At 31.3% G+C, this 24,568-nt stretch overlaps 3 protein-coding genes and 1 pseudogene across 4 annotated transcripts; 3 read left to right on the forward strand and 1 right to left on the reverse strand.

The window, feature by feature from the left end:
* Nucleotides 1–12,173: 12,173 nt before the first annotated feature.
* On the forward strand, nt 12,174–14,124 carry LOC125592750 (annotated as a pseudogene).
* A 190-nt stretch (nt 14,125–14,314) lies between these two features.
* Nucleotides 14,315–16,225, forward strand: LOC125593074 (F-box/LRR-repeat protein At1g48400-like). Of its 2 annotated transcripts, XM_048769049.1 has the most exons (4): nt 14,322–14,966; nt 15,042–15,514; nt 15,584–15,724; nt 15,815–16,225. In XM_048769049.1, exons 1-4 carry the CDS (start codon nt 14,480–14,482, stop codon nt 16,127–16,129), a joined length of 1,416 nt encoding a protein of 471 aa, XP_048625006.1. In that variant the 5' UTR covers nt 14,322–14,479; the 3' UTR covers nt 16,130–16,225. The 2 variants fall into 2 exon arrangements, with proteins under 2 accessions (XP_048625005.1, XP_048625006.1); XM_048769048.1 differs by having other exon boundaries at nt 14,315–15,514.
* A 563-nt stretch (nt 16,226–16,788) lies between these two features.
* LOC125592751 lies at nt 16,789–21,317 on the forward strand. The gene is made up of 9 exons (XM_048768138.1): nt 16,789–16,831; nt 18,255–18,445; nt 18,574–18,690; nt 18,804–18,926; nt 19,325–20,140; nt 20,240–20,314; nt 20,803–20,868; nt 20,961–21,044; nt 21,131–21,317. The coding sequence occupies exons 1-9, from the start codon at nt 16,789–16,791 to the stop codon at nt 21,155–21,157; spliced, it is 1,542 nt and encodes a 513-aa protein (XP_048624095.1). The 3' UTR covers nt 21,158–21,317.
* An 826-nt stretch (nt 21,318–22,143) lies between these two features.
* On the reverse strand, nt 22,144–23,257 carry LOC125592752. Its single transcript, XM_048768140.1, has 4 exons — nt 23,252–23,257; nt 23,053–23,175; nt 22,859–22,945; nt 22,144–22,416 (listed from the first exon to the last, which is right to left on the reverse strand). Exons 1-4 carry the CDS (start codon nt 23,255–23,257, stop codon nt 22,144–22,146), a joined length of 489 nt encoding a protein of 162 aa, XP_048624097.1.
* Nucleotides 23,258–24,568: the final 1,311 nt, after the last annotated feature.

Raw genomic sequence — 24,568 nt, forward strand, 5'->3', positions numbered from 1 at the left:
TTTGCACAAGTGCTTTGAAGTTTTCCTTGATAGTGTGAGGTTGATGTTGATGGAATAATGAATTTTATAGGGACTTTCTTGATGTAAAACTATATTTTTTTTTTTTGTTTAATGTGGTATTTTTATTTTTATATAATTTACTACTATTTTAAGATAGATGTACATTTTAAGATAGATGTTTAAATCCTAATGTATTTTTTCCATTTTTTAAAATGTTTATTTCCATTTGTTATATTTTTTATTTACATAATATCTATATTTTATATTTTAAAATATTTATTTAAATCTTAATGTACTTTTTCCATTTTTTTAAATTGTGTATTTACTTATATTATATATATATTACATTTTAAGATAGATGTTTAATGCTTAATGAACTTTTTCTATTTTTTTTTAAATTGTGTATTTACTTATTATTAAAATTATAAGTAAATAATAAGTTGTTAAATTATTTATATTTAGGTTATAATATATGTTTATATAAATGTTAGATGCATGTCATAATTAAAATTTATTTTTAAATTTTAACACGTTAAATTAACATATTTTTTACTATTTAAATATTTTTTTTGTAATTTTGTTGGCTATCTAGTTATCATATTTAGCAAAACTATCTGTAGAGTGTTGGAATAAATGTTTTAGATATTTAATTAAACTGCAAAGTATTTTCGGATCGACCACATGCTCAACAATCGATCGATCCGTAAAAAGATGATCGATCTCCTTGGCCAGGTAAGTACGATTTTAGCAAAAATATCTTTGATTTTCAAATATAAAGTATATAACTATTCTTTTGAATATTTTTTTTTGAATTGTATTTTTTGATTAAATTATTGTATTATAATGTTTATGTAAATATTTTTTGTGATGTTTGAATTTGTTCTGTTAGTATACTTAACCTAGATGATATTGATGTTTAACAATTTATTTTTTCTGGAAATAGAAAATAATGATATATCAAAACGTATCTAATACTTGTTAAATGATAGTATAACGTAAATTACATCCATTATTTGAAAATAACCATTCGTTGTTTTTTTTTAATCAGAAATTATTTGTATTTAAAAACATTATTCATATATAATATAATAGTTTAAGTTTGGAAGATTAATCTATATATATAAATTATTTACATTTTTTAAAAAATAATTTAAGATATTATACAGGGCAAATCTCCAAAATAGCACATTTCTAAGTTTATATCACAAAAATAGCACTCAAAAACTAAAATGACCAAAATAGCACATTTCTAAGTTTATTCTTTGAAAATTTTAATTTTTTTTCTTTTTCAAAATTTGAAATCTTATCCCCAAAACCTCATTTCTCAACTCTAAACCCTAAACCCTAAACTCTAAACCCTAAACCCTAAACTCTAAACCCTAAACCCTAAACCATAAACCCTAAACCATAACCCCTAAACCCTAAACTCTAAACTCTAAACCCTAAACCCTAAAATCTAAACCCTAAACCCTAAAATCTAAACCCTAAACCCTAAACTCTAAACCCTAAACCCTAAACCCTAAATCCTAAACTCCACCCTTTAACTCTAAACCCTAAGTTTGTGACTTTTGATGAAACATTAAGTGTTATTTTTGTGACTTTTGACCTTGAGCGCTAGTTTGGGAACATAAACTGGATTTAGTGCTATTTTTGTCTTTTTCTCTATTATATATTGAGTAACTGAATAAAAGCTGAATTTTTTATCTTGAAAATTAAATATTTATATTTTTGTCTTCATGTTATACTCACCAATCCAGCATTGATATTTATAACTCAGTATGTTTTTTAAAAAAACTTAGTTTTAAGTAATAAACGAATTTAATAAATTAAATTCATCACCTATAATGTTCTGTAAACTATATTTGAAAATTTTCTAAAATTATATTTTAATCATAATATTAATATTATTTAATTTAAGTTATTTTAAGCATAATATATGCTAAATCAACTTAAATTATATTTACAATAGGACCATCCTAAACCGGTTAATAAACAAAAAAACAATACTAAACCAACATGAACCAATACCTGATTCGGAGAGGAAAGAAGTGTTTCGGGATAAACGCTTGAATGGTTATTAACTGTAATGGTTTGATCATGAAAGAGTAATATGAATATTAACAATAAAATTATGGATTAGATTAATTTAAATTTGTAAGAATACCTTTGAGTCTATGAAAAACAATTCAATTCCCATGAATAAGTTTGGCTTTTGGAAGTTGGGGGTTTCCCAACAATGAATCCACCTAACAAAAAATTCGTTGTTATAAAAAATCTCATTCAAGGTCATTAAAGGATTTTAGGACGGCAAGAGTTGATGGTGGAACCATTTTTTTGCTCGAGTGATTTGAAGTTTTCCTTAATAGTGTGAGGTTGAAGTTGATGGAATAATGAATTTTATAGGGACTTTCTTGATGTAAAACTATACATTTTTTTTTTTTGCTTAATGTGGTATTTCCTTTTTTATATAATTTACTACCATTTTAACATAGATATACATTTTAAGATAGATGTTTAAATCTTAATGTATTTTTTCCATTTTTAAAAATGTTTATTTCCATTTCTTATATTTTTTATTTACGTAATATCTATATTTATATTTTATATTTTAAAATAGATATTTAAATCTTAACGTACTTTTTTTTTAAATTGTGTATTTACTTATATTATATATTTTACATTTTAAGATAAATGTTTAATGCTTAATGGACTTTTTCCATTCTCTAAAAAAAATTGTGTATTTACTTATTATTATGTATATAATTCATATATTATATATTTACATTATTTACTTATTATTTATTTTCCTGTATATATATTTCCATTTATTGTATTTTTATTTACTTAATATTTCTATTTTACAATTTAAGATAGATGTTTAAATCTTAATGTACATTTTCCATTTTCTTTAAATTGTATATTTCTATTTGTTATACTTTCTATTTACGTAATATCAATATTTTAAATTTTAAGATATATTTTTAAATCTTAATGTAATTTTTCATTTTTAAATTGCGTATTTACTTATATTATATATTTACTTATTATTTATTTTTCTTTATATTGTGTATTTCTATTTCTTATACTTTCTATTTCCAGTTTTAATATTGTATATTTAATTATTTTGTATTTTTCCTTATACTGTATATTTACTTATTCTAATATTACGGTAGATGTTTAATATAATACTTGTATTTTTTATATGATATATTTACTTATTATTTATTTTACTATACATTTTTTCAGAGATATGTTTAATTTAGTCTTTTCATTTCTTAATTGTATTTTAAATTTTTTTTTCTTATACTATAAATTTACTTATTCTAATTTTCTTGTTTTTATATCAAATGATAATATTATGATAGAAGTTTAATGTGATAAAAAATATTATCTTATATTCTATGCTTATTTTTCTTATATTGTATATTTACTTACAAAAATATTTGAAAATAATAAAATGTTAAACTATACATTTTCAGATAGTTTTTTTATTTCTTATATTGTATATTTATTTATCTATTTTTTTTTGTTTTATATCAAATCATAATATTACGATAGATGTTTAATGTAATATTTCATTTTCTTATATTATATATTCACTTATTATTTACATTATTATATATTTTTAGATAAAGGTTTAATGTATTTTTTGTATTTTTATATTGTATATTTACTTAAAATTTATTTTTCTTATATTTTATATTTACTTTTTCTAATATTATAATTGATGTTTAGTGTAATATTTTTATAATGTAAATTTACTTTTATTTATTTAACTTTACATTTTTCAGATATATGTTTAATTTAGTTTTTCCATTTTTTATATTGTGTATTTACTTAATGTTTATCTTTTCTTATTTTTATTTTTATACAATGATAATATTACGATATATATTTAATGTAATATTTTTATTTCTTATATACTATATTTACATATTATTTATTTTTCTTATCTTTTATATTTACTTATTCTATTAATAAGATAATGTTTAATAAGATATTGTTTAGTATAATATTTCGATTTCTTATATTTTGTATTTAGTTATTATTTTATAGATGTTTAATTTAGTTTTTTATTTCTCAATTGTATATTTACTTATTCTATATTTTTTTTTGTTTTTATATCAAATGATAATGTTATGATAGATGTTTAATGTAATATTTGTATTTATTATATTGTATATTTACTTATTATTTATTTTTCCTTATATTGTATATTTACTTTTTACTGTTTAATGCAATGTTTCTATTTCTTATATTGTTTATTTACTTATTATATATTTTTCCTTATATTGCAAATTTACATATTATTTATTTTCTATTTTTTTAATAATAATGCCACATGTCATATTTCAGAAAATTAGTAATATTCAAATGTAAAACTATATTTTATGCCACGTGTCATCTTTCGATAGAAATTTTTTTTGCTAATGTGGACGCTTTATGGAGCTTCAAAAGCTCATTTTTATTAGTATAGATTTAGTGTAATATTTTTATAATGTAAATTTACTTTTATTTACTTAACTTTACATTTTTCAGATATATGTTTAATTTAGTTTTTCCATTTTTTATATTGTGTATTTACTTAATGTTTATCTTTTCTTATTTTTATTTTTATACCATGATAATATTACGATATATATTTAATTTAATATTTTTATTTCTTAGATACTATATTTACTTATTATTTATTTTTCTTATCTTTTATATTTACTTATTCTATTAATAAGATAATGTTTAATACGATAATGTTTAGTATAATATTTCGATTTCTTATATTTTGTATTTAGTTATTATTTTATAGATGTTTAATTTAGTTTTTCATTTCTCAATTGTATATTTACTTATTCTATTTTTTTTATATCAAATGATAATATTATGATAGATGTTTAATGTAATATTTCTATTTATTATATTGTATATTTACTTATGATTTATTTTTCCTTATATTGTATATTTACTTATTATTGTTTAATGCAATGTTTCTATTTCTTATATTATATATTTACTTATTATTTATTTTTCTTTATATGTATTTTTATTTTTATTTTTTGTTAACGTCACGTGTCATCTTTTAGAATAAGTTTTTTCCGCTGATGTAGACGTCCTATGGAGCTTCAAAAGCTCCCTTTTATTAATATAGATTTAGTTTTTCATTTCTCAATTGTATATTTACTTATTCTATTTTTTTATATCAAATGATAATATTATGGTAGATGTTTAATGTAATATTTCTATTTATTATATTGTATATTTACTTATTATTGTTTAATGCAATGTTTCTATTTCTTATATTATATATTTACTAATTATTTATTTTTCTTTATATGTATTTTTATTTTTATTTTTTGTTAACGCCAAGTGTCATCTTTTAGAATAAGTTTTTTCCGCTGATGTGGACGCCCTATGGAGCCTCAAAAGCTCCTTTTTATTTTTTTCCATTTTTTATATTGTGTATTTACTTAATGTTTATCTTTTATTTTTTTTTATTTTTATACCATGATAATATTACGATATATATTTAATTTAATATTTTTATTTCTTATATACTATATTTAATTATTATTTATTTTTCTTATCTTTTATATTTACTTATTCTATTAATAAGATAATGTTTAATACGATAATGTTTAGTATAATATTTTGATTTCTTATATTTTGTATTTAGTTATTATTTTGTAGATGTTTAATTTATTTTTTCATTTCTCAATTGTATATTTACTTATTCTAATTTTTTTTTATATCAAATGATAATATTATGATAGATGTTTAATGTAATATTTCTATTTATTATATTGTGTATTTACTTATTATTTATTTTTCTTTATATTGTATATTTACCTATTATTGTTTAATGTAATGTTTCTATTTCTTATATTGTTTATATACTTATTATATATTTTTCCTTATATTTCAAATTTACTTATTATTTATTTTCTATTTTTTAAATAATAATGCCACATGTCATATTTTGGGAGAATTTTTTCGCTGATGTGGACGCTCTATGGAGCCTCAAAAGGTCCCTTTTATTAGTATAGATTTAGTTTTTCATTTCTCAATTGTATATTTACTTATTCTATTTTTTTATATCAAATGATAATATTATGATAGATGTTTAATGTAATATTTCTATTTATTATATAGTATATTTACTTATTATTTATTTTTCCTTATATTGTATATTTACTTATTATTGTTTAATGCAATGTTTCTATTTCTTATATTATATATTTACTAATTATTTATTTTTCTTTATATGTATTTTTATTTTTATTTTTTGTTAACGCCACGTGTCATCTTTTAGAATAAGTTTTTTCCGCTGATGTGGACGCCCTATGGAGCCTCAAAAGCTTATTTTTTGTTAACGCCACGTGTCATATTTTAGAATAAGTTTTTTCCGCTGATGTAGACGTCCTATGGAGCCTCAAAAGCTCTTTTTTATTAGTATAGATTTAGTTTTTCATTTCTCAATTGTATATTTACTTATTCTATTTTTTTTATATAAAATGATAATATTATGATAGATGTTTAAAGTAATATTTCTATTTATTATATTGTATATTTACTTATTATTTATTTTTCCTTATATTATATATTTACTTATTATTGTTTAATGCAATGTTTCTATTTCTTATATTATATATTTACTAATTATTTTTTTTTCTTTATACGTATTTTTATTTTTTTGTTAACGCCACGTGTCATCTTTTAGAATAAGTTTTTTTCCGCTGATGTGGACGCCCTATGGAGCCTCAAAAGCTCCCTTTTATTAGTATAGATTCCATTTTTTATATTGTGTATTTACTTAATGTTTATCTTTTATTATTTTTATTTTTATACCATGATAATATTACGATATATATTTAATTTAATATTTTTATTTCTTATATACTATATTTAATTATTATTTATTTTTCTTATCTTTTATATTTACTTATTCTATTAATAAGATAATGTTTAATACGATAATGTTTAGTATAATATTTTGATTTCTTATATTTTGTATTTAGTTATTATTTTATAGATGTTTAATTTATTTTTTTCATTTCTCAATTGTATATTTACTTATTCTATTTTTTTTATATCAAATGATAATATTATGATAGATGTTTAATGTAATATTTCTATTTATTATATTGTATATTTACTTATTATTTATTTTTTCTTATATTGTATATTTACTTATTATTGTTTAATGCAATGTTTCTATTTCTTATATTATATATTTACTTATTATTTATTTTTCTTTATATGTATTTTTATTTTTATTTTTTGTTAACGCCACGTGTCATCTTTTAGAATAAGTTTTTTTCCGCTGATGTAGACGTCCTATGGAGCCTCAAAAGCTCCCTTTTATTAGTATAGATTTAGTTTTTCATTTCTCAATTGTATATTTACTTATTCTATTTTTTTATATCAAATGATAATATTATGATAGATGTTTAATGTAATATTTCTATTTATTATATTGTATATTTACTTATTATTTATTTTTCCTTATATTGTATATTTACTTATTATTGTTTAATGCAATGTTTATATTTCTTATATTATATATTTACTAATTATTTATTTTTCTTTATATGTATTTTTATTTTTATTTTTTGTTAACGCCACGTGTCATCTTTTAGAATAAGTTTTTTCCGCTGATGTGGACACCCTATGGAGCCTCAAAAGCTTATTTTTTGTTAACGCCACGTGTCATCTTTTAGAATAAATTTTTTCCGCTGATGTAGACGTCCTATGGAGCCTCAAAAGCTCTTTTTTATTAGTATAGATTTAGTTTTTCATTTCACAATTGTATATTTACTTATTCTATTTTTTTATATAAAATGATAATATTATGATAGATGTTTAATGTAATATTTCTATTTATTATATTGTATATTTACTTATTATTTATTTTTCCTTATATTGTATATTTACTTATTATTGTTTAATGCAATGTTTCTATTTCTTATATTATATATTTACTAATTATATTTTTTTCTTTATATGTATTTTTATTTTTATTTTTTTGTTAACGCCACGTGTCATCTTTTAGAATAAGTTTTTTCCGCTGATGTGGACGCCCTATGGAGCCTCAAAAGCTCCCTTTTATTAGTATAGATTATATGTTTAATTTAGGTTTTTCCATTTTTATATTGTATATTTACTTATTGTTTATCTTTTCTTATTTTGTATATTTATTTATTCTAAATTTCTTGCTTTTATATCAATGATAATATTACGATATATATCTAATGTAATATTTTTATTTGTTATATACTATATTTGCTTATTATTTTTTTATTTTATTTTATATTTATTTATTCTAATATTACGATAAATATTTAATATAATATTTCTATTTCTTATATTGTGTGTTTAGTTATTATTTATTATACTATATATTTTTCAGATATATGTTTAATTTAGGTTTTTTTTATTTCTTAATTATATATTTACTTATTATTTACTTTCCTTATATTGTATATTTACTTATGATTGTTTAATGCAATGTTTCTATTTCTTATATTGTTTATTTACTTATTATTTATTTTTCCTTATATTTCAAATTTACTTATTATTTATTTTCTATTTTTAAATAATAATGTCACGTGTCATCTTTCGAGAGAATTTTGTTTCGCTGATGTGGACGCTCTATGGAGCCTCAAAATGTCCCTTTTATTAGTATAGATTACTAACCTAACTCTACATCATCAACACATGTTAGTATAGGTGGCTAAAGACCCGATAATCTTAATTGTTTTTCTTTATTACAATATTACTATTTCTAATATATTTCATTAATAAATTTAAAAACATAAAAAATGAGCTGTTCCAAAAATCCAGCTATCCAATATCGAGACATATTGGCATTACCTCTGTTTTGAGCTGTTCCAAAAATCCAGTGAATTGCCTCTGCTTTTTACTATCTACAGGCGGTGTGTTTTGGGGTAACTTCAACAAAACCTTCTTCAGAAACATGTAGCTCAATTTCAAATCGTAAATCTGCTCATTAACCTTGTACTCTTTGATCACCATATGAACAAAATCATCATAACTTGTTTTGTCGTCTATGGCTATAGCTTTACTCCTCTTCCTTTGTCAACACCAAATAACCATTTATTTTTACCAAATATCCAGTACTGTAACAAATCTATGGTCAAATAATAAATAAATCTATCAAATTTTAACTAAATCTGTCAAATTCTAATAAATTTGTGGTAAAAGATAAATAAATCTATCAAATCCTAACTAAGTCTATCAAAACTAAGTAACTTTGTGGCTAAAGAAAAATAAATCAATCAAATCAAAATTAAATCTGTCAAAAACAAATAAATTTGTGGCTATAGAACAAATAAATCTATCAAATCCTACGTAAATCTGTTCAAATTAAGTAAATCTATGGCCAAATAAATTAAATATGTCAATATTTAATAAATTTGCGGCCAAACGTAACAGATTTGTTGTAACAAGTCTGTAGAAATTTTATTAAGTCTATAGTTTTTAAATAAATTTGTGGCTAAAGAATAATATATTTAAGTCTGTGACTACATAAAACATATACAAAATAAGTCTGTAGATGACAAAATCGTAAATATTCTGAAAATTCAGTAATGTTGTTTTCGTAATTGTTTTTTTGTTAACAAAGAAAATAGGGGTAAATTATGTATGAAAAACAAACTAGTAATTAAAATAAAATTAGAGTTAAACTAGTAATTAATTGATAAATAAAGGTTAAACTAGTTTTTTTCTCAAAAAAGTAACGAAAAGGAGAAGATATTCATTTTATACATGTGTGTGTGTGAGAAAAACAATACTATTGATTAAAATAAAGTTACGAGAAATAAGGTTGTGATTGGTAAAAATCACAGAAAAATGGAGTAAATAAATAAGTAGAAATAAGCTGAAAATAAAACTAAGTGGTATGAGGAGAGAGAAAAAGAAAACCAGAGTAAATGTTTTCCTATTATAAAAATTAGAGTAAAATTTAGATTGTATTTTTCACTTTTATACAGTAAATAGCTGAAATTGTGGAAAACCTTTTTCACCTTGGTAAATGTGTAGCTGAAACTAGAATAAATTTAATTTTAGACATTTACTCTATTAGTGCAATACAGTCACGCTCTAAATGAATGTGAAGCAAAGATATAAATACAATAGAGAGACCTACCCAATTAACTAAACCTTTCTTCCCTTTTATGACTCTCTTTCAATGTTTTCATCTGTCACTCTTTCTTTTTTCTTATTTTTCTAAAATTATAAATTTATATTGAGCAACATACATTACATTTACATCCCAAACAAATAGAGTAGATATCTTCTGGCATTTTATTTGTATGCCTGTGAAAATTCGACTGATATGAATTGGATATAATGTATTTTTTTTTGCTTAAAATACAAAGTATGTTGTTTAATCGAATTTACAAGACATATTCAACAACAAATTAATTTGAGTTTAACATACATCTTAATTGCTTACATAAACTTAAATAATTAATTAAGCTGCTGATAATAGGAATGGGTAGCTCTCATTCTCACACACACATATACAAATGATGTTTTAAATAAATGTTCGACGATAGAAAATAAGTAGCAAATAATATTATTGGATATAAATTACAAAGAGAAAGGTCGTTGGATTAGATAAGATTAAAATAAATTAAGGCAAGTCTAAATATAAATATTCATCCGATGGTGAAGATGAACAAAAAAGTTAGAGATTTTTGCAAGATTCACTCAGAAATTAAAGTTAAACCTAAAACTAACTCATGTTTTTCTTGGATTTTTCTTTTATCCTATTCACCCCACAAGTTCATATTATTTACGAAAATACCATTAGTTTTTTTTTTCTTTTCGAAAATAGCATTTTTACTCTCTCAACCTCATCATCTTCAAGTGTTTACAAGATTGCCATTACAATCACTACACCAACCACCATGAACAACCAATTTGAAGCTCTTAATGCACCTCAAATCGATTTACACTCTCTCTTTCTCACTTGTTATGAACTAAAAACAACATCTCTTTCACTTTGCCTCTATATTCATCAAAAACACTCAAGCTTTTGATTCAAATTTTTTTATGGTTGATAGAACCATTCAAACATACTATTCTTAGTGGGTTACTTTCGTTTGAGGTTCTGGGTGGTTGGAGAAGACTTTGTGTGCTAAAGAAATCATCTCACTAGTTTAAGGTATGAAATTGAAATTTTTTCCAGATCTGTTCGCGTAGAAGACTTACCCGTAAGTAGTCTGGCTGTAGAAGACTTACGGGTAAGTCTTCTGGTCAAACGGACGACTTACTTGTAAGTCGTTATCTTTGTTTGTTAAAAAAAAATCTAGAGAATACCCTAGACGACTTACCAGTAAGTCGTCTAGGATAAACGGGTTAGTTTTGCATTTAACCGAATTGTTTCAACCAATAGGATTTCATTATTTCAAATTCGATATCTTTTAAAAAAAGAAACAAAATATTGTCAAGTTATATTATGGTTTTAGAAAAAAAAAATAGTAGTTACAGAAAAAAGAATTAAAAAAAATATTTTTAACGTCATCAGCAAAACACTAAACCCTAAATCCTAATCCGTAAACCCTAAATCCTAAACCCTAAACCCTTGGATAAACCCTAAACCCTTGGGTAAATTTAAAACCCTTGGGTAAACCCTAAACCCTTGGATAAATCCTAAACTCTAAATAAAAACACTAAATCCTAAAACTCTAAACCGTAAATCCTAAACCCTCGAATGTTTTAGTGTTTAGTGATTTTGATTTAGAGTTTAAGATTTATCCTAGAGTTTAGGGTTTACTCAAGGGTTTAGGGTTTAGGATTTAACGTTTAGAGATTAGGATTTAGGGTTTAATGTTTTGCTAACGACTTTAAAAATATATTTTTTGTAATTACTAATTTGTTTTATTTATTTCTTTTTATAAAAAATAATATAATTTGACAATATTTTGTTTCTTTTTTTAAAAGATATCGTATATGAAATAACACAATCCTATTGGTCGGTGAACCTAGAGGTTTACCCTAGGAAGTGAACCCAAGAATAAGTCTTATATCACGGAAAATCATTTAGTAATATTATTAAAAAAAAACTTAAAATAATGGTTCACATTAACTTTTTAGTTTTTTTTTTTTGCTTTTGTATATTCTTTTTCCCTTTCCCCTACTATTAAACATTGAAGATGCTTATGGTATATTATTCTATATCATAGTTTATACATGTTTTGATTCTTTCATTATGAATGCCACGAGGTCCCAACAACCCCCCTCCTGGATAATGTCGAGTAATTGTTGATAATGATATTTTGCCACCTACGGTTTTAAAATTCACCAACTTGCTTAGTATTTTTATGCTAATGCTGTCAAAAACTATCTTGATTTGAATCAGAACTATGTAATCTTTGTTTCAGGCACAGGTTTTGCTACCGGAAAGATAAACCTCGGAGAGATCCAAGTTGTGAAAGTCACTGAATTTGATAGAGTTTGGAAATGTAGCAAGTCGCGTGGCGGTAAAACAAGATGTGCCTCTTTTTACAAACCTGTGGGGATACCAGAAGGTTTCCATTGCCTTGGCCATTATTGTCAGGCAAACAACCAGCCGTTGAGAGGCTTTGTTCTTGCAGCTCGGGCTAACCATCCGGATAAGGATGATCATCGTCCTGCACTGAAGAAACCAGTGAACTATACTTTAGTTTGGAGTTCAGACTCAGACTGCTACTTCTGGTTGCCTAATCCTCCGGTTGGCTACAAAGCCGTGGGAGTTATCGTCACAGACGAAGCAGAGGAGCCTGACACTGAAGAAGTGAGATGTGTAAGAGAGGATCTCACAGAGACTTGTGAAACACGCGAGAGGATTCTCGGCGTTGGATCCTTTAACGTGTGGAGCACGGAACCGTGCTCCAGAGGGATTTGGTCACGAGGCGTGGCGGTTGGGTCATTCTTTTGCTCTACTAATCATAACAAAGCCGACATGAACATTTCCTGTCTGAAAAACCTTGATCCTACCTTACAAGCGATGCCTAATCTTGACCAAGTCCATGCGCTTATTCAGCACTACGGACCAACGGTCTACTTCCACCCTGAAGAGACTTACTTACCTTCCTCCGTACCATGGTTCTTTAAAAACGGTGCTTTGTTATACCGGTTTGGTAAACCGGGAGGAGAACCGATTAACTCAACCGGTTCGAACTTGCCATCAGGTGGACAAAACGACGGGAGCTACTGGATTGATCTCCCTCAAGAAGATGAGGAAGCTACAAACAATCTAAAGAAAGGGAACATAGAGAGCTCAGAGCTTTACGTCCACGTGAAGCCAGCGCTCGGTGGGATCTTCACTGACGTTGTTATGTGGATCTTCTGCCCCTTTAACGGTCCCGCCACGCTTAAGATCAGTCTTCTCACCGTCCCCATGAACCGCATCGGTGAGCACGTTGGTGACTGGGAGCATTTCACGTTCCGGATAAGCAACTTCAACGGCGAGCTTACTCAGATGTTCTTCTCGCAGCACAGCGGCGGCGGGTGGGTTGATGTCTCTGATCTCGAGTTTGTTAAAGGAAGCAACAAGCCGGTTGTGTACTCTTCTAAGCACGGACACGCGAGTTTCCCTCACCCGGGGATGTATCTTCAAGGCTCGTCAGAGAAACGATGTTGGGAAGAGCGAGTTTGTTGTGGATTCTAGTCAGAGGTATAGAGTCGTGGCGGCTGAGTATTTAGGGGAAGGAGTGGTTTCGGAGCCGTGCTGGCTGCAGTACATGAGAGAGTGGGGACCAACTATAGTGTATGATTCTGCAGCTGAGATCGATAAGATCATTAATCTTTTGCCTTTGATTGTGAGGTTCTCTATTGAGAATTTGTTTCCTATTGCGCTTTATGGAGAGGAAGGTCCTACGGGACCAAAGGAGAAGGATAACTGGGAGGGAGATGAGATATGTTGAAGAAAGGTTTTGGCTGAGCTTAATATGGATCTGCGAAAACAGAGCTCCTCTGTTTACGTGAAGTGTGTTGTGTAATATTGTGTAGATGTGATAATGTAAAGTCTTCTTATTTGGACATTGGTTTAGCCATTTTAGTTACCACGAGATATTATATCACGGAAAATCATTTAGTAATATTATAAAAAAAAAAAACTTAAAAATAATGGTTCACATTAACTTTTAGTTTTTTTTTTTTTGCTTTTGTATATTCCCTTTTCCCCTAATATTTGAAGGTTATCATAATTAAACTCAAATTAACAAAAAGGTAATAGTAATTTACATTAAACTTTGGTAAATTTTGGTAAATTTATATAAAAAAGAAGAAGAAGAAGGTTAGTGCTCTTTTGAACAAAAAAAAAAAAGAAGAAGGTTAGGGCTCTCTCTCTCTCTCTCTTGCTCTCAGATCACATCGTAAAAGAATAAGCTTTTTGGTTCTTAAGCTTTTTGGTTCTTCCTCGTCTCCCTCTGGCTTCGTCTTTTGAGTCTTTCGATTTTGAAGGTACGGATAGGTTAGTATGAAAACGTTTTCTAGAGATTTGATAAGTAGTTTGCCAGATGAGCTTCTTGGCAAAATCCTGTCTTTGGTTCCGACAAAAGAGGCTGCTTCTACATCGATCCTGTCCAAGAGGTGGAAGAATCTGCTGTGTCTTGTAGACAGCCTTTGTTTTGATGATTCGATGTTTATGTATCCCACCAAGGAAGGAGTCGCATCATGTGGTGCAGCACATCGCTTCTTAGATTTCGTGGACAAGACTTCTGCTCTGTTAAACAATTCTCCTATCATCAAAAAATTATCTCTGTCTCGCGGACATGTATATGGCAGTCGCTGTCACGCAGCAGCGTGTACGCATGATCATGTGAAACTTTGTTTGGACCGTTGCATTTGGACTGCTATGGAGCGGGGTTTATTGGAACTACACTTGCACGCTGACACTTGTTGTGGTATTCATATAATGCAAGAGTTGTTTACGTGCAAGACATTGGTTACGCTCACACTATCCGGTAACCATCTTATTCAAGTCCTTGAGCGTGTTTTTCTTCCAGCGCTCAAATCACTTTCTATGTTATCATTTTCAGCCATTGATCATCCGGACTATTGTCGGCTCATAGATGGCTGCCCTGTGCTGGAAGACTTGTTCATAAGTGATGCTGATCCTTTGAAACCGTCATATTGTGGTGAGCACGTGGAAAGCGAAACTATCAAGCGGCTTGTGGTTTTTGTCAATCTTCCAAAAGGTTATCACCCCGAAGGAACTTATTTGAGAGCACCCAATCTTGTGCAACTGGACTATTCTTGTTATGTATCCGAGAATCATTGGTTTGATGATTTGGATTCGCTTGTCCAAGTCTGGCTGGATCTCAGGTTATGGGAGTCAACTTATGATTATGATTACGATGATGAGGATGATGATGAGGCTGCTGCTGCTGCTGATGATGATGATGATTCCTTTAATGATAAACATAAGGTAGCTATAATTGGTGATGTTTCACACCTAGTTGCGGGTATACGCAATATTACAACCCTTCACTTGTCTCCTGATTCTCTTGAGGTCAGTTTTTTCTAATCTTCTGTTTTTCTATTGTATCTTGGTTTGTTGATGATTAGCTTATTATACCAGGCTTTTCATTTCTGCTGTGAATCCATGCCAATGTTCAACAACCTCCTTAATTTATCGATCGAGAGTGACAAGGAAAAAGGTTGGCAAGTAATGCCACTTCTGCTCAATAGTTGTCCAAATCTACACACTTTAGTCATCAAGGTAATTATCAGTTTTCTCTTTTTGTTTGTTTGTTTGTTTCTAGTGTGGGTTGCCCATCATTACACATAACAAATTGGTCTCTGGTTTCAGGGTCTTGTGCACAGAATAACAAATAGATGCGGAGATGCATGTGCTTGCATCCCTAAGAAGCAGAGGAAGATTTTGGAGGAGGAGAAGACAATAAGTTGTTTATGGACATGTCAAGTGAAGGTGCTAGAGATTTTAGAGTATGGAGGTTCTTTTGAAGAGCTGAACCAGATGATGCATTTCTTAGGTAAGTTGGAATGTCTTGAAACTGTTAAAGTTGGTGTTAACTCGGACAAAGACGACCAGATTGAGTTCTTGCGAGCTAATCTACTGACTCTCCCCAAAGCTTCATCAAAGTGTGACATCCAATTCAGCTGAGAGCTTTTTCTTTCTCGGCTATATATGCCAATATTTAGATGCAACTTAAATCGTGTATGGTTATTATCATTTAAATATCATTGAAGTTGGTTACAATTTGTTTCATTTCAGAAGATATGTGTGTGACTTGTCCTAATGCTAGTCACACTCTAGGAACCACATATAAAATGGTAATCATTCTTTAGATTGGCTAACCTTGTTAAAGTAAACAAAGACTCTTTAACACTAGTTTTGGTTAATGGTAACAGTAAATCCAAAGCACCAATTTTCAATTTTCAGTAAATATCTTTCCAGATAGGGACAAAACCAATATTTGAACGTGAGCTAGTCTAAGTTTTGCTTCTCTTTTTTTCTTTTCAATTCCACAAATATCATAATTTCTGCAGAGAATCTGCAAAGCTTACCATCTATAGCTTCTTCCTTATAATATTCCAACTTTTAGCTTGCAATTGAGTCCGCATTCCCTCATACTTATTTGCGTGTCTTTGTTCCTCTTGTGATCTAAATGGTGCGTTGAATGTTCTTTCCTACTTCTCTACCCTGGATTAATGAATTCTACTCGCTATGTAGACTAGAGATGATTAATCTGTTTTCATGATTGAATGTTTTTCTTCATCCAGTTTGAATCTCTGTCTCTTTATCCTATAACAACAAACGAAATGGCTAATGCACTACGCTACAGCTACCTAAGAGGTCCAGGAGGTCGGTTGCAGCAGAAACTGCTCGGATTTCTTGTTGAAAGGTTATAATGAAGATATTGAGTGTCATGAAGAAGACAAGAGGGGATTAGCATATGATGCAGATGCAGATGCAGCGGAGCTCTAACCTTAAAAAATGGAAATGGTCACGTTGCTATCGATGTTAACCCAATACATAATTCGCAGTCAGGACATGTTCATTCTTCCAAGTGCAGCCATAGCCTCAGCAGTAATCCAAAGAGTGATAGTGTTCCTTTGGGCTTGGGACTTGAGTCTTGGCCGGAACTCCACCCGACCTGTTGTACCTCCATGATATGGCATATTCTTCAAATGTGCATTTGTGTTGTAAGAAACACGTGTGTCCTCTCATAGTCACTGTAACATCCCATTTCTGGTGAAGATAGCAGTTTAACCGAAAACAGAAATGGTTGTACGTTATTTATTTGAGTTGAGTTATGGAAGCTTGCATTATCCACAAATAGTTTGATAATCCCTGCTTTTTGAAATCATAACCAAATTACAAACGCTGCATTACAGATTCATATAAGTACACAACATATTTACAAGGGAATGACTATCGCAAATGCCTCCACACCAAAATCTTGTGGAGGTCCCAAAAAGGGAAGGAAGAATGTTTCTTCCTAAACGAAATCTGAGTCGGAACCAACCAATAAAGCCACGACTTCACTAGTCACCAAATCAGCTGTATGAATGTTTACACAAACAAAACAAAACAGAACATATGTGTGTATATGTTTCTTTCTGTCTACTAAACTCTGAATCTGAAATCCTCCAGTACCCACAAGCCAAAACCTGCGTAGAGAGAGGGATCTCTGTGGTTAGATGATGATGACTGAAACCTCAAGTGGCATCCAGAATGCTAAAGCACTGTAGCAATCGGTAAGACTAACAGTTTAGTAGTTTGACAGAGAATACAATCTTGATTGAAAATGCAACGGACAAAGCATGGGGTCCGACTAAGTTATTTCAATAAGTTGAACCACTACACATAATCATAGAGGTAAGACCTAACAGTGTCCAATAGCATTCTTAGTTGTTTTAAACCTACGGCCAAAAATTCTTTTGAAATGAAGCTTTATCATGTATGTACCTTAAAACGAAGCTAGATCAAGATAATGACTTGTGTGCCACGCCACTTCAACCACGTCTGATTCCTGTACTTGACACATGAAAAAATATTTTCAATTATCCTTTTAAATATCTCCTCAAAAAATAATATTTTCAATTCTCCTTTTAAATATCTCCTCAAGCCTTTCTATCCTACCATTACGACTCAGTATAAAAGAAAACAATTCTCGCTAAACACTAACAAGAAAGAAAAAAAAAAAAAAAAGGACGCTAACAAACTTACTTCTCTGTGACGATCGAAGAAAAAAAAAAGAGGAGAGGACGCTAACAACTTCTAGCCATTGATTCTGATGATCATCGTCCTCTCAAGAAGAGATTCGTGGTTGGTCATCAACAGGCACCGCAGCAGGCACCGCAGGCACCGCAGCAGGCACCGCGGCAACAGGCACTGCAGCAGGCACCGCGGCAACAGGCGCGGCAACAGGCACCGGCGCAAGAGGAACCGCCGCAAGAGGATCCGCCGCAAGAGGTAATGCTTGACGAGATGATTCCTATCTTGATATTTAGCGCTTGTTTTGGTGTTTGTAATAGCCTGACGCGAATCTCGCGATGGACTCTTAAGAGAGAACAGAGACTGATAATTAGGGTTTGTTTTAGTGTTTGGGGAGAGTCGTGGTTCGTCATCAACAGGCACCGCAGCAGGCACGACGGCAACAAGCACCGCATCAGGCACCACGGCAACAGGCACCGGAGCAGGAGGATCCGCCGCAAGGGGTAATATCTGATTCCTATCTTGATATTTAGCGCTTGTTTGTAATAGCCTGACGCGAATCTCGCGATGGACTCTTAAGAGAGTAACCGAGACTGATAATTAGGGTTTGTTTTAGTGTTTGGGGAGAGTCGTGGTTCGTCATCAACAGGCACCGCGGCAACAGACACCGCAGCAGGCACGACGGCAACAAGCACCGCATCAGGCACCACGGCAACAAGCACCAGAGCAGGAGGATCCGGTAATATCTGATTCCTATCTTCATATTTAGCGGGTGTTTGTAATAGTCTGACGCGAATCTTGCGATGGACTCTTAAGAGAGTAACCGAGACTGATAATTAGGGTTTGATTAAGTGTTTGGGCTCTGTTAGGTACTCGATGGACTCTTAAGAGAGTAACCGAGATGATTGAGACTACTTGTAGGGTTTGTTTTGGTGTTTGGGCTCTGTTCGATGGATGATTCCATTGTTGAGGTATCTTGATATTAGCGCTTGTTTTGGGCTCTTTTAGGTAATAGCTAGATGACTCCATTGTAGATATGTTGGTATTTAGGGTTTGGGCTATTGTTTTGTGTTTGGGCTATTTAGGGTTAGAGTAACTTTAGGCCTTGTTCTCGCTGAGACTGTCTTTCTTTTCTAGGAAGAAGACGCTAATACCGCGGAGCCGCCACCTCCTCTTCCTTGCCGATACAGGTCTCTGCGGAGCCTGTTTAAAACTTGTCCTCTACTCGGCTGTTTCCTGAAAGTTGAGCAAAATCGCAGCCACTGCTGCTACGGCCATTTTCAGTTGGCACGAGAATTTGCCCAACGAGCTGTGGCTTTTCATTACTTCGACGGATTCCTTGATGGAGAACATCGAAAGAGGGTTTGTATCTTGGCTCTGCTGAACAGTGTCCGAGGCTTACAAACAGGTGTTCCAAATCTGGATCACGTTGCTGGATTATTCACCACACTTCCTTGGCAGCTAAAGATCATACCAGAAAATGCAGGAAATTGGCTATTTTTCAAGACACCCCCACTACGCTACACATCGATGAGCTACACATCGACGAACTGTGGCACTAAGCCGCCGGCCATCTGGTGGAAAAAAAATCCATTCCTAAGTATTGGTTTCGAGGGGTTTGATCATCCACCTGTTAAGTACACCCTGTTTCTGATGGATGGTGGTGATGACCATCACAGGCAGTTGGCTAAAGACTGGAGACTCCATCTCTTCCAGTGCCAAGAACTCTCCCTTTACTGCCTCTCAACTGGTGGTAGCTTGATCTTCGCTCAACCAGAACCAAAATTGGTAAAGAAACAAAATCCTGGTGATGGTGATACTTCTCCCACAGACAGAGACCCTAACCCTGTTTCAAAAATTGCTTCTTCAAAACGCCACCGCAACCTGCCTTCTACTTCTAACTCTTCATCTGTACCGCAAGTTCCTGTTGGTAACCCACAAGGCAGAGGCAGAGTATGTTTCTATTTCTTAACCCAGTAATCAATCAAAGTTGTTACTTTCGGTTCTATCTCTTTCCATGAACCCAATCTTGGTCTTTTTGTTGTTTTGTAGAATTCGATGTTGTCTTTTTTGGCTGTGACGGAAGGGGTTGCATGTCGTGATGGTGAAACTGTAGAGTTGCAACAGGTTTGTGCTACATATCTCTGGAAGTTTCATATATACTCTCTCGCTTTGGCTCATGAGGAACTTGTTGTTAAATGCAGATTAAGGCAAAGAAGAAGATTGGTCCATCATTTGCTCTCAAAAACCCTGTTTCAAAAATTGCTTCTCCAAAACACTACCGTGACCTGCCTTCTACTTCTAAATCTTCCTCTGTACCGCAAGTTCCTGTTGGTAAATGGTAACCCACAAGGCAGAGGCAGAGTATGTTTCTATTTCTTAACCCAGTAATCAATCAAAGCTGTTACTTTTGGTTTTATCTTTTTCCATGAACCCAATCTTGGTCTTTTTGTTGTTTTGTAGGATTCGATGTTGTCTGTTTTGGCTGTGACGGAAGGGGTTGCATGTCGTGATGGTGAAACTGTAGAGTTGCAACAGGTTTGTGCTACATATCTGTGGAAGTTTCATATATACTCTCTCGCTTTGGCTCATGAGGAACTTGTTGTTAAATGCAGATTAAGGCAAAGAAGAAGATTGGTCCATCATTTGCTCTCAAAAACCTTGCCAAAACTCTGTTTAAGGTTAATCTAGACGATGTCTTTTTGATGAAGATTATCTTTTGACAGAGGATGATTTGAAGAAGACACAATCAACTGAAATTTTTATTCTACAGGTCTGTGAGCTTCATCCACAGGATGTTGTTTTCAAGGATCAGAAAGATGCTCAGAAAATGTATAGATTCAATGATCTTTCGCTGGTACAGTTTCTCCCTGAGTGATATCCGCTTGCTTAGAGTTATTGTCTTGAGTCTGATTTGTTGCTTATGTTTATGGGTAAATGTAGGCAGGCAAAGAGACGATGGATCAGTGAACTTCGCTGCCAATATTCTAAAACAGTTCTTTTGTAGAATACCCTTATGTTCGTTAATAAGTTTGAGGTACTCTTTTTTCGCGTAGCAAAACAAATACCATGTCCCTATTGATACGATATCTGTGAAAGTTTCATATATCCTTATACGGAACGTTTCATATACCGGTTTGTTTAGAGAGGTTTATAGCATTTGGAAGATAGCAATGTGAGGATTCTTGTTAGTACCACTTAGTTAGTCTAAAAGATTTTCTTAGTTGATTATAGTCACATGCGGTCAACTACCAACATTGAAAGATAAACAAGAAACTAATTAATAACCAAAAATACATATGAACTTTTTGATTTATATATAAACTATAAAAGCACTTTTATGGAAAGTTTTTCAATTTTGAATGAATTCAATTGAATACTATATATGTTGCAAAAGTTTGAAAATTATTATTTTGAATAATACTTCGTCTACTCGAAATATAGCGATGTCTAGCTGGAACTTCTTATCACTACTGAAGGCTATTATCGTACTTTCCTCATTTGAAATCCAACGATCTGGCACTTCGTGTGCTCCGCCGCGTGGCCTCATCTTCATGGTCCACGGCTTACTTGGGGAAGAAGCTACAAGATCTGAGCGTTCCTTTCCTTGTGTTGCACAGAAGCGCGGATGTTGTGACTGATCCTGAGGTGAGTAGAGAATTGTATTCATTCAAGAATTATTAAAACGAGACCGGGTCTTAAACTCCATTAAATACTTATGTTTTATGTATTTTATGACTTTAATTAATGAGACTGACATTAGAAGCTGTTATATAAGTCCATCATTAAATGATTACACAGACGATTCACATTAACACTTCTATCGTATATATAGGTATCGACAATGCTAAAGTACGTATAGCTCTGTCCAGCAAAATATTTAATCAGTTTGACTATTAGTATTAAGCTAATATTTAACCGAAAATGTTGTTGAAACAAGGGAGTGAGTTTATGATTCAGTGTACCTCGTGTCCACTAGTGCCAAAGGGCATCAGGCTTTTCTGTCCTCCGAGCAAGGTCAATACTACATCGCTTTTTGCCAAAGTCAAATAATGCTTGGCTCTGAGCACATCATTCATTGTGTTCCGTCGTATGGGAACAGTTCCCTTGGGGCACCTCGTGCCGTTCACGTGCCACATTTGCCATGCACTTTCCAATAGATTGGCTGCTTCTTTAACATCATCGGTTCTCTCCTTTCCCATCATCTGCGGCATTCTCGTCGGTGCTCTCTGCATTATTTATCATAATGAAGTTCTCATTAAAAAGATAGCTTTACTACACTTATAAAACATATTACAAAAAGCAATATACTTATATAACTTATCACATCAAATTCATTAACATCATTTTAAATCGGATTTCACCTAAAACAGAAAGGTGTTAAATTTATTCCATATAATCTCATGTTTTTTTTTGACTAAACATATAATCTTATGTTAAAATTAATATAAATTTGGTAATCGTTAGAATTCAGGAATATACTATATATATGTTTGAGCTAAATTTGCTACCGTATTTAGCATTTTAAATTAAAAATACAAATGAATAAATGTTTGTTTAATACTACACATAAGTTTGGAGAGCTACAGATGCCTATATACAAATATTTAATTGAACAAAGAAAGTTTTTTTTTTTAAAGGAACAAAGAAAGGCTGAATGGTCAGAATTACCTGAATCTTGTGATGCTTTAAGAGTGGATGATCCAAAGCTGGCTGCTTTCTTTTTGGTACACAATCTATTACATCACCATCTGGACTCTGTGAATTATTATTTTATAACAACAAAAGGGTAAATATTTCACTTACAAATTATACAAACCAACAAATGCATTTGAGTATGTTAAAAATACATATTCATTTCAAACCTGGATAGTGAAGACAGGAGTCTTGTTGATCTTGTTTAAGTGCTTTTGGATCCTCTCAGCTCTCAAGCTACTGACTTGTCTATGCGGTTTGGTATAGTTAACAGCTGAGACTTGTGTAAACTTCTGACTTCGAAAGAGAACCAGAGAAACAAGGAAGATTAGAAATAGACTTCTCTTTTTTGGATGCACGAACAATAACCTCCATTGATCGACCTTTAAATTTCTTTTCTTGTATTTATCACATTCAGTGTCCAATGACCGAGAAAATATAAAGAAATATGAAATTGATCCTTTTCGGCGGTGAAGGTTCTAAGAAGAGGATTCTAAACGATCTTCATGTGTTTGATCTCAGATCATCTATATGGCTTCCTCTTAACTGCACGTGGTTTTTTTCTTGTTGTCAGTTTACATGAAACTCTTGTGATTTCTTGACATGTGTTTGCTTATTAACCAGAGGAACATGACTGTGTGCAAGATCGAAACATGAAACTCCTTTTTTGTAAAAGTGTTTCCGGATCAAGTCCTTTCTTTAGTACTATTGAAGTAACGTACGTTGAATCTTTGATTTGGGGGGGGGTGTAACATCCCGGGCCCGGCCCAAAAGGAAACTCAAGTGCAGGAGCCCCAATGGGAAGAAACCCTAGACATAACCCCTCCCATTGCTTATAAAAGGAGAAGTTTCCCTAGGGTTCAGCCACAAGAGAGACAGCAAGCGAAGCCCTGCCTGAGCAGAACCCCGCCGCCGCCTCCGCCTCAAGCCGCCGCCGCTCCATCTCCGGCGAAGCCAGACGCCAGCCGCCCGCGAAGCCCTAGCCGCCGCAACCGAGCTCCTAGCCGCCGCAACCGAGCTCCTAGCCGCCGCCTCCTTGATTCAGTTTCGTGCAAGCAACTGAGATCTGAACCCTAAAGGTAAAACTAAGATCTCTAGCTCTAAGTCATTGGAAAATGACAGATTCTAAACCCATCTCTCTCTTGTGTGAATCTGATTCTCAAATCAGATCTCGAGAAGTGACTGTTCCCCAAACCTAGATCCAGATCTACTTCTGCAAAAAGCTAAGGTGAGGACTTGGCCGTGAACTTGCCTCATGATGAGTAACCAATGGGACTTAGTCCTTTGTTAATCAGTTCTAGATATTGTGTGTATGTGTGATGTGATATGTGATTGATCTTGTCTAGACGATAGTACGTGTTGAAGTGATAAGAACGTAGGCATGTTAGGGTGGTCAAGAATATGATGATAAGGTGTTGAGACGTGTTGTGAATGATAAGTGAAAGATGTAAGAATAAGTACGAATAAGGGATCATATAGAGAGTCTAAGGAAAGTATGTGGGGTAGTAGTCCACGCTAGGTATCCATAGGAGATGTGGTCAATCCACAAGAATATGGAAGCACCCATAGGAGATGTGGCCAATCCACAAGAATATGGGGTAGAAGCCTAGTTGGGGCTACCCACTGATGAAAAGGACGAAAAGATGAAAAGGATGTGCATTGTAGGGTCTTTAGTTCATGTCGGGT

Source organism: Brassica napus, chromosome C9, assembly GCF_020379485.1.
Source record: "Brassica napus cultivar Da-Ae chromosome C9, Da-Ae, whole genome shotgun sequence".
Lineage (NCBI taxonomy): Eukaryota > Viridiplantae > Streptophyta > Magnoliopsida > Brassicales > Brassicaceae > Brassica > Brassica napus.

What these genes read in the sequence shown, in the direction of transcription:
- LOC125593074 (XM_048769048.1), top strand. Translation starts at nt 14,480, where the DNA reads ATGAAAACGTTTTCTAGAGATTTGATAAGTAGTTTGCCAGATGAGCTT. An exon ending in TGTCTCCTGATTCTCTTGAG is followed by an intron (nt 15,515 to 15,583) that starts GTCAGTTTTTTC and finishes TTATTATACCAG; the next exon opens with GCTTTTCATTTCTGCTGTGA. An exon ending in TACACACTTTAGTCATCAAG is followed by an intron (nt 15,725 to 15,814) that starts GTAATTATCAGT and finishes CTCTGGTTTCAG; the next exon opens with GGTCTTGTGCACAGAATAAC.
- LOC125592751 (XM_048768138.1), top strand. Translation starts at nt 16,789, where the DNA reads ATGGCTAATGCACTACGCTACAGCTACCTAAGAGGTCCAGGAG. An exon ending in AAACTGTAGAGTTGCAACAG is followed by an intron (nt 20,315 to 20,802) that starts GTTTGTGCTACA and finishes TGTTAAATGCAG; the next exon opens with ATTAAGGCAAAGAAGAAGAT. An exon ending in TTGCCAAAACTCTGTTTAAG is followed by an intron (nt 20,869 to 20,960) that starts GTTAATCTAGAC and finishes TTTATTCTACAG; the next exon opens with GTCTGTGAGCTTCATCCACA.
- LOC125592752 (XM_048768140.1), bottom strand. An exon ending in CTCCTGTCTTCACTATCCAG is followed by an intron (nt 22,946 to 23,052) that starts GTTTGAAATGAA and finishes AATAATTCACAG; the next exon opens with AGTCCAGATGGTGATGTAAT. An exon ending in TAAAGCATCACAAGATTCAG is followed by an intron (nt 22,417 to 22,858) that starts GTAATTCTGACC and finishes TAAATAATGCAG; the next exon opens with AGAGCACCGACGAGAATGCC.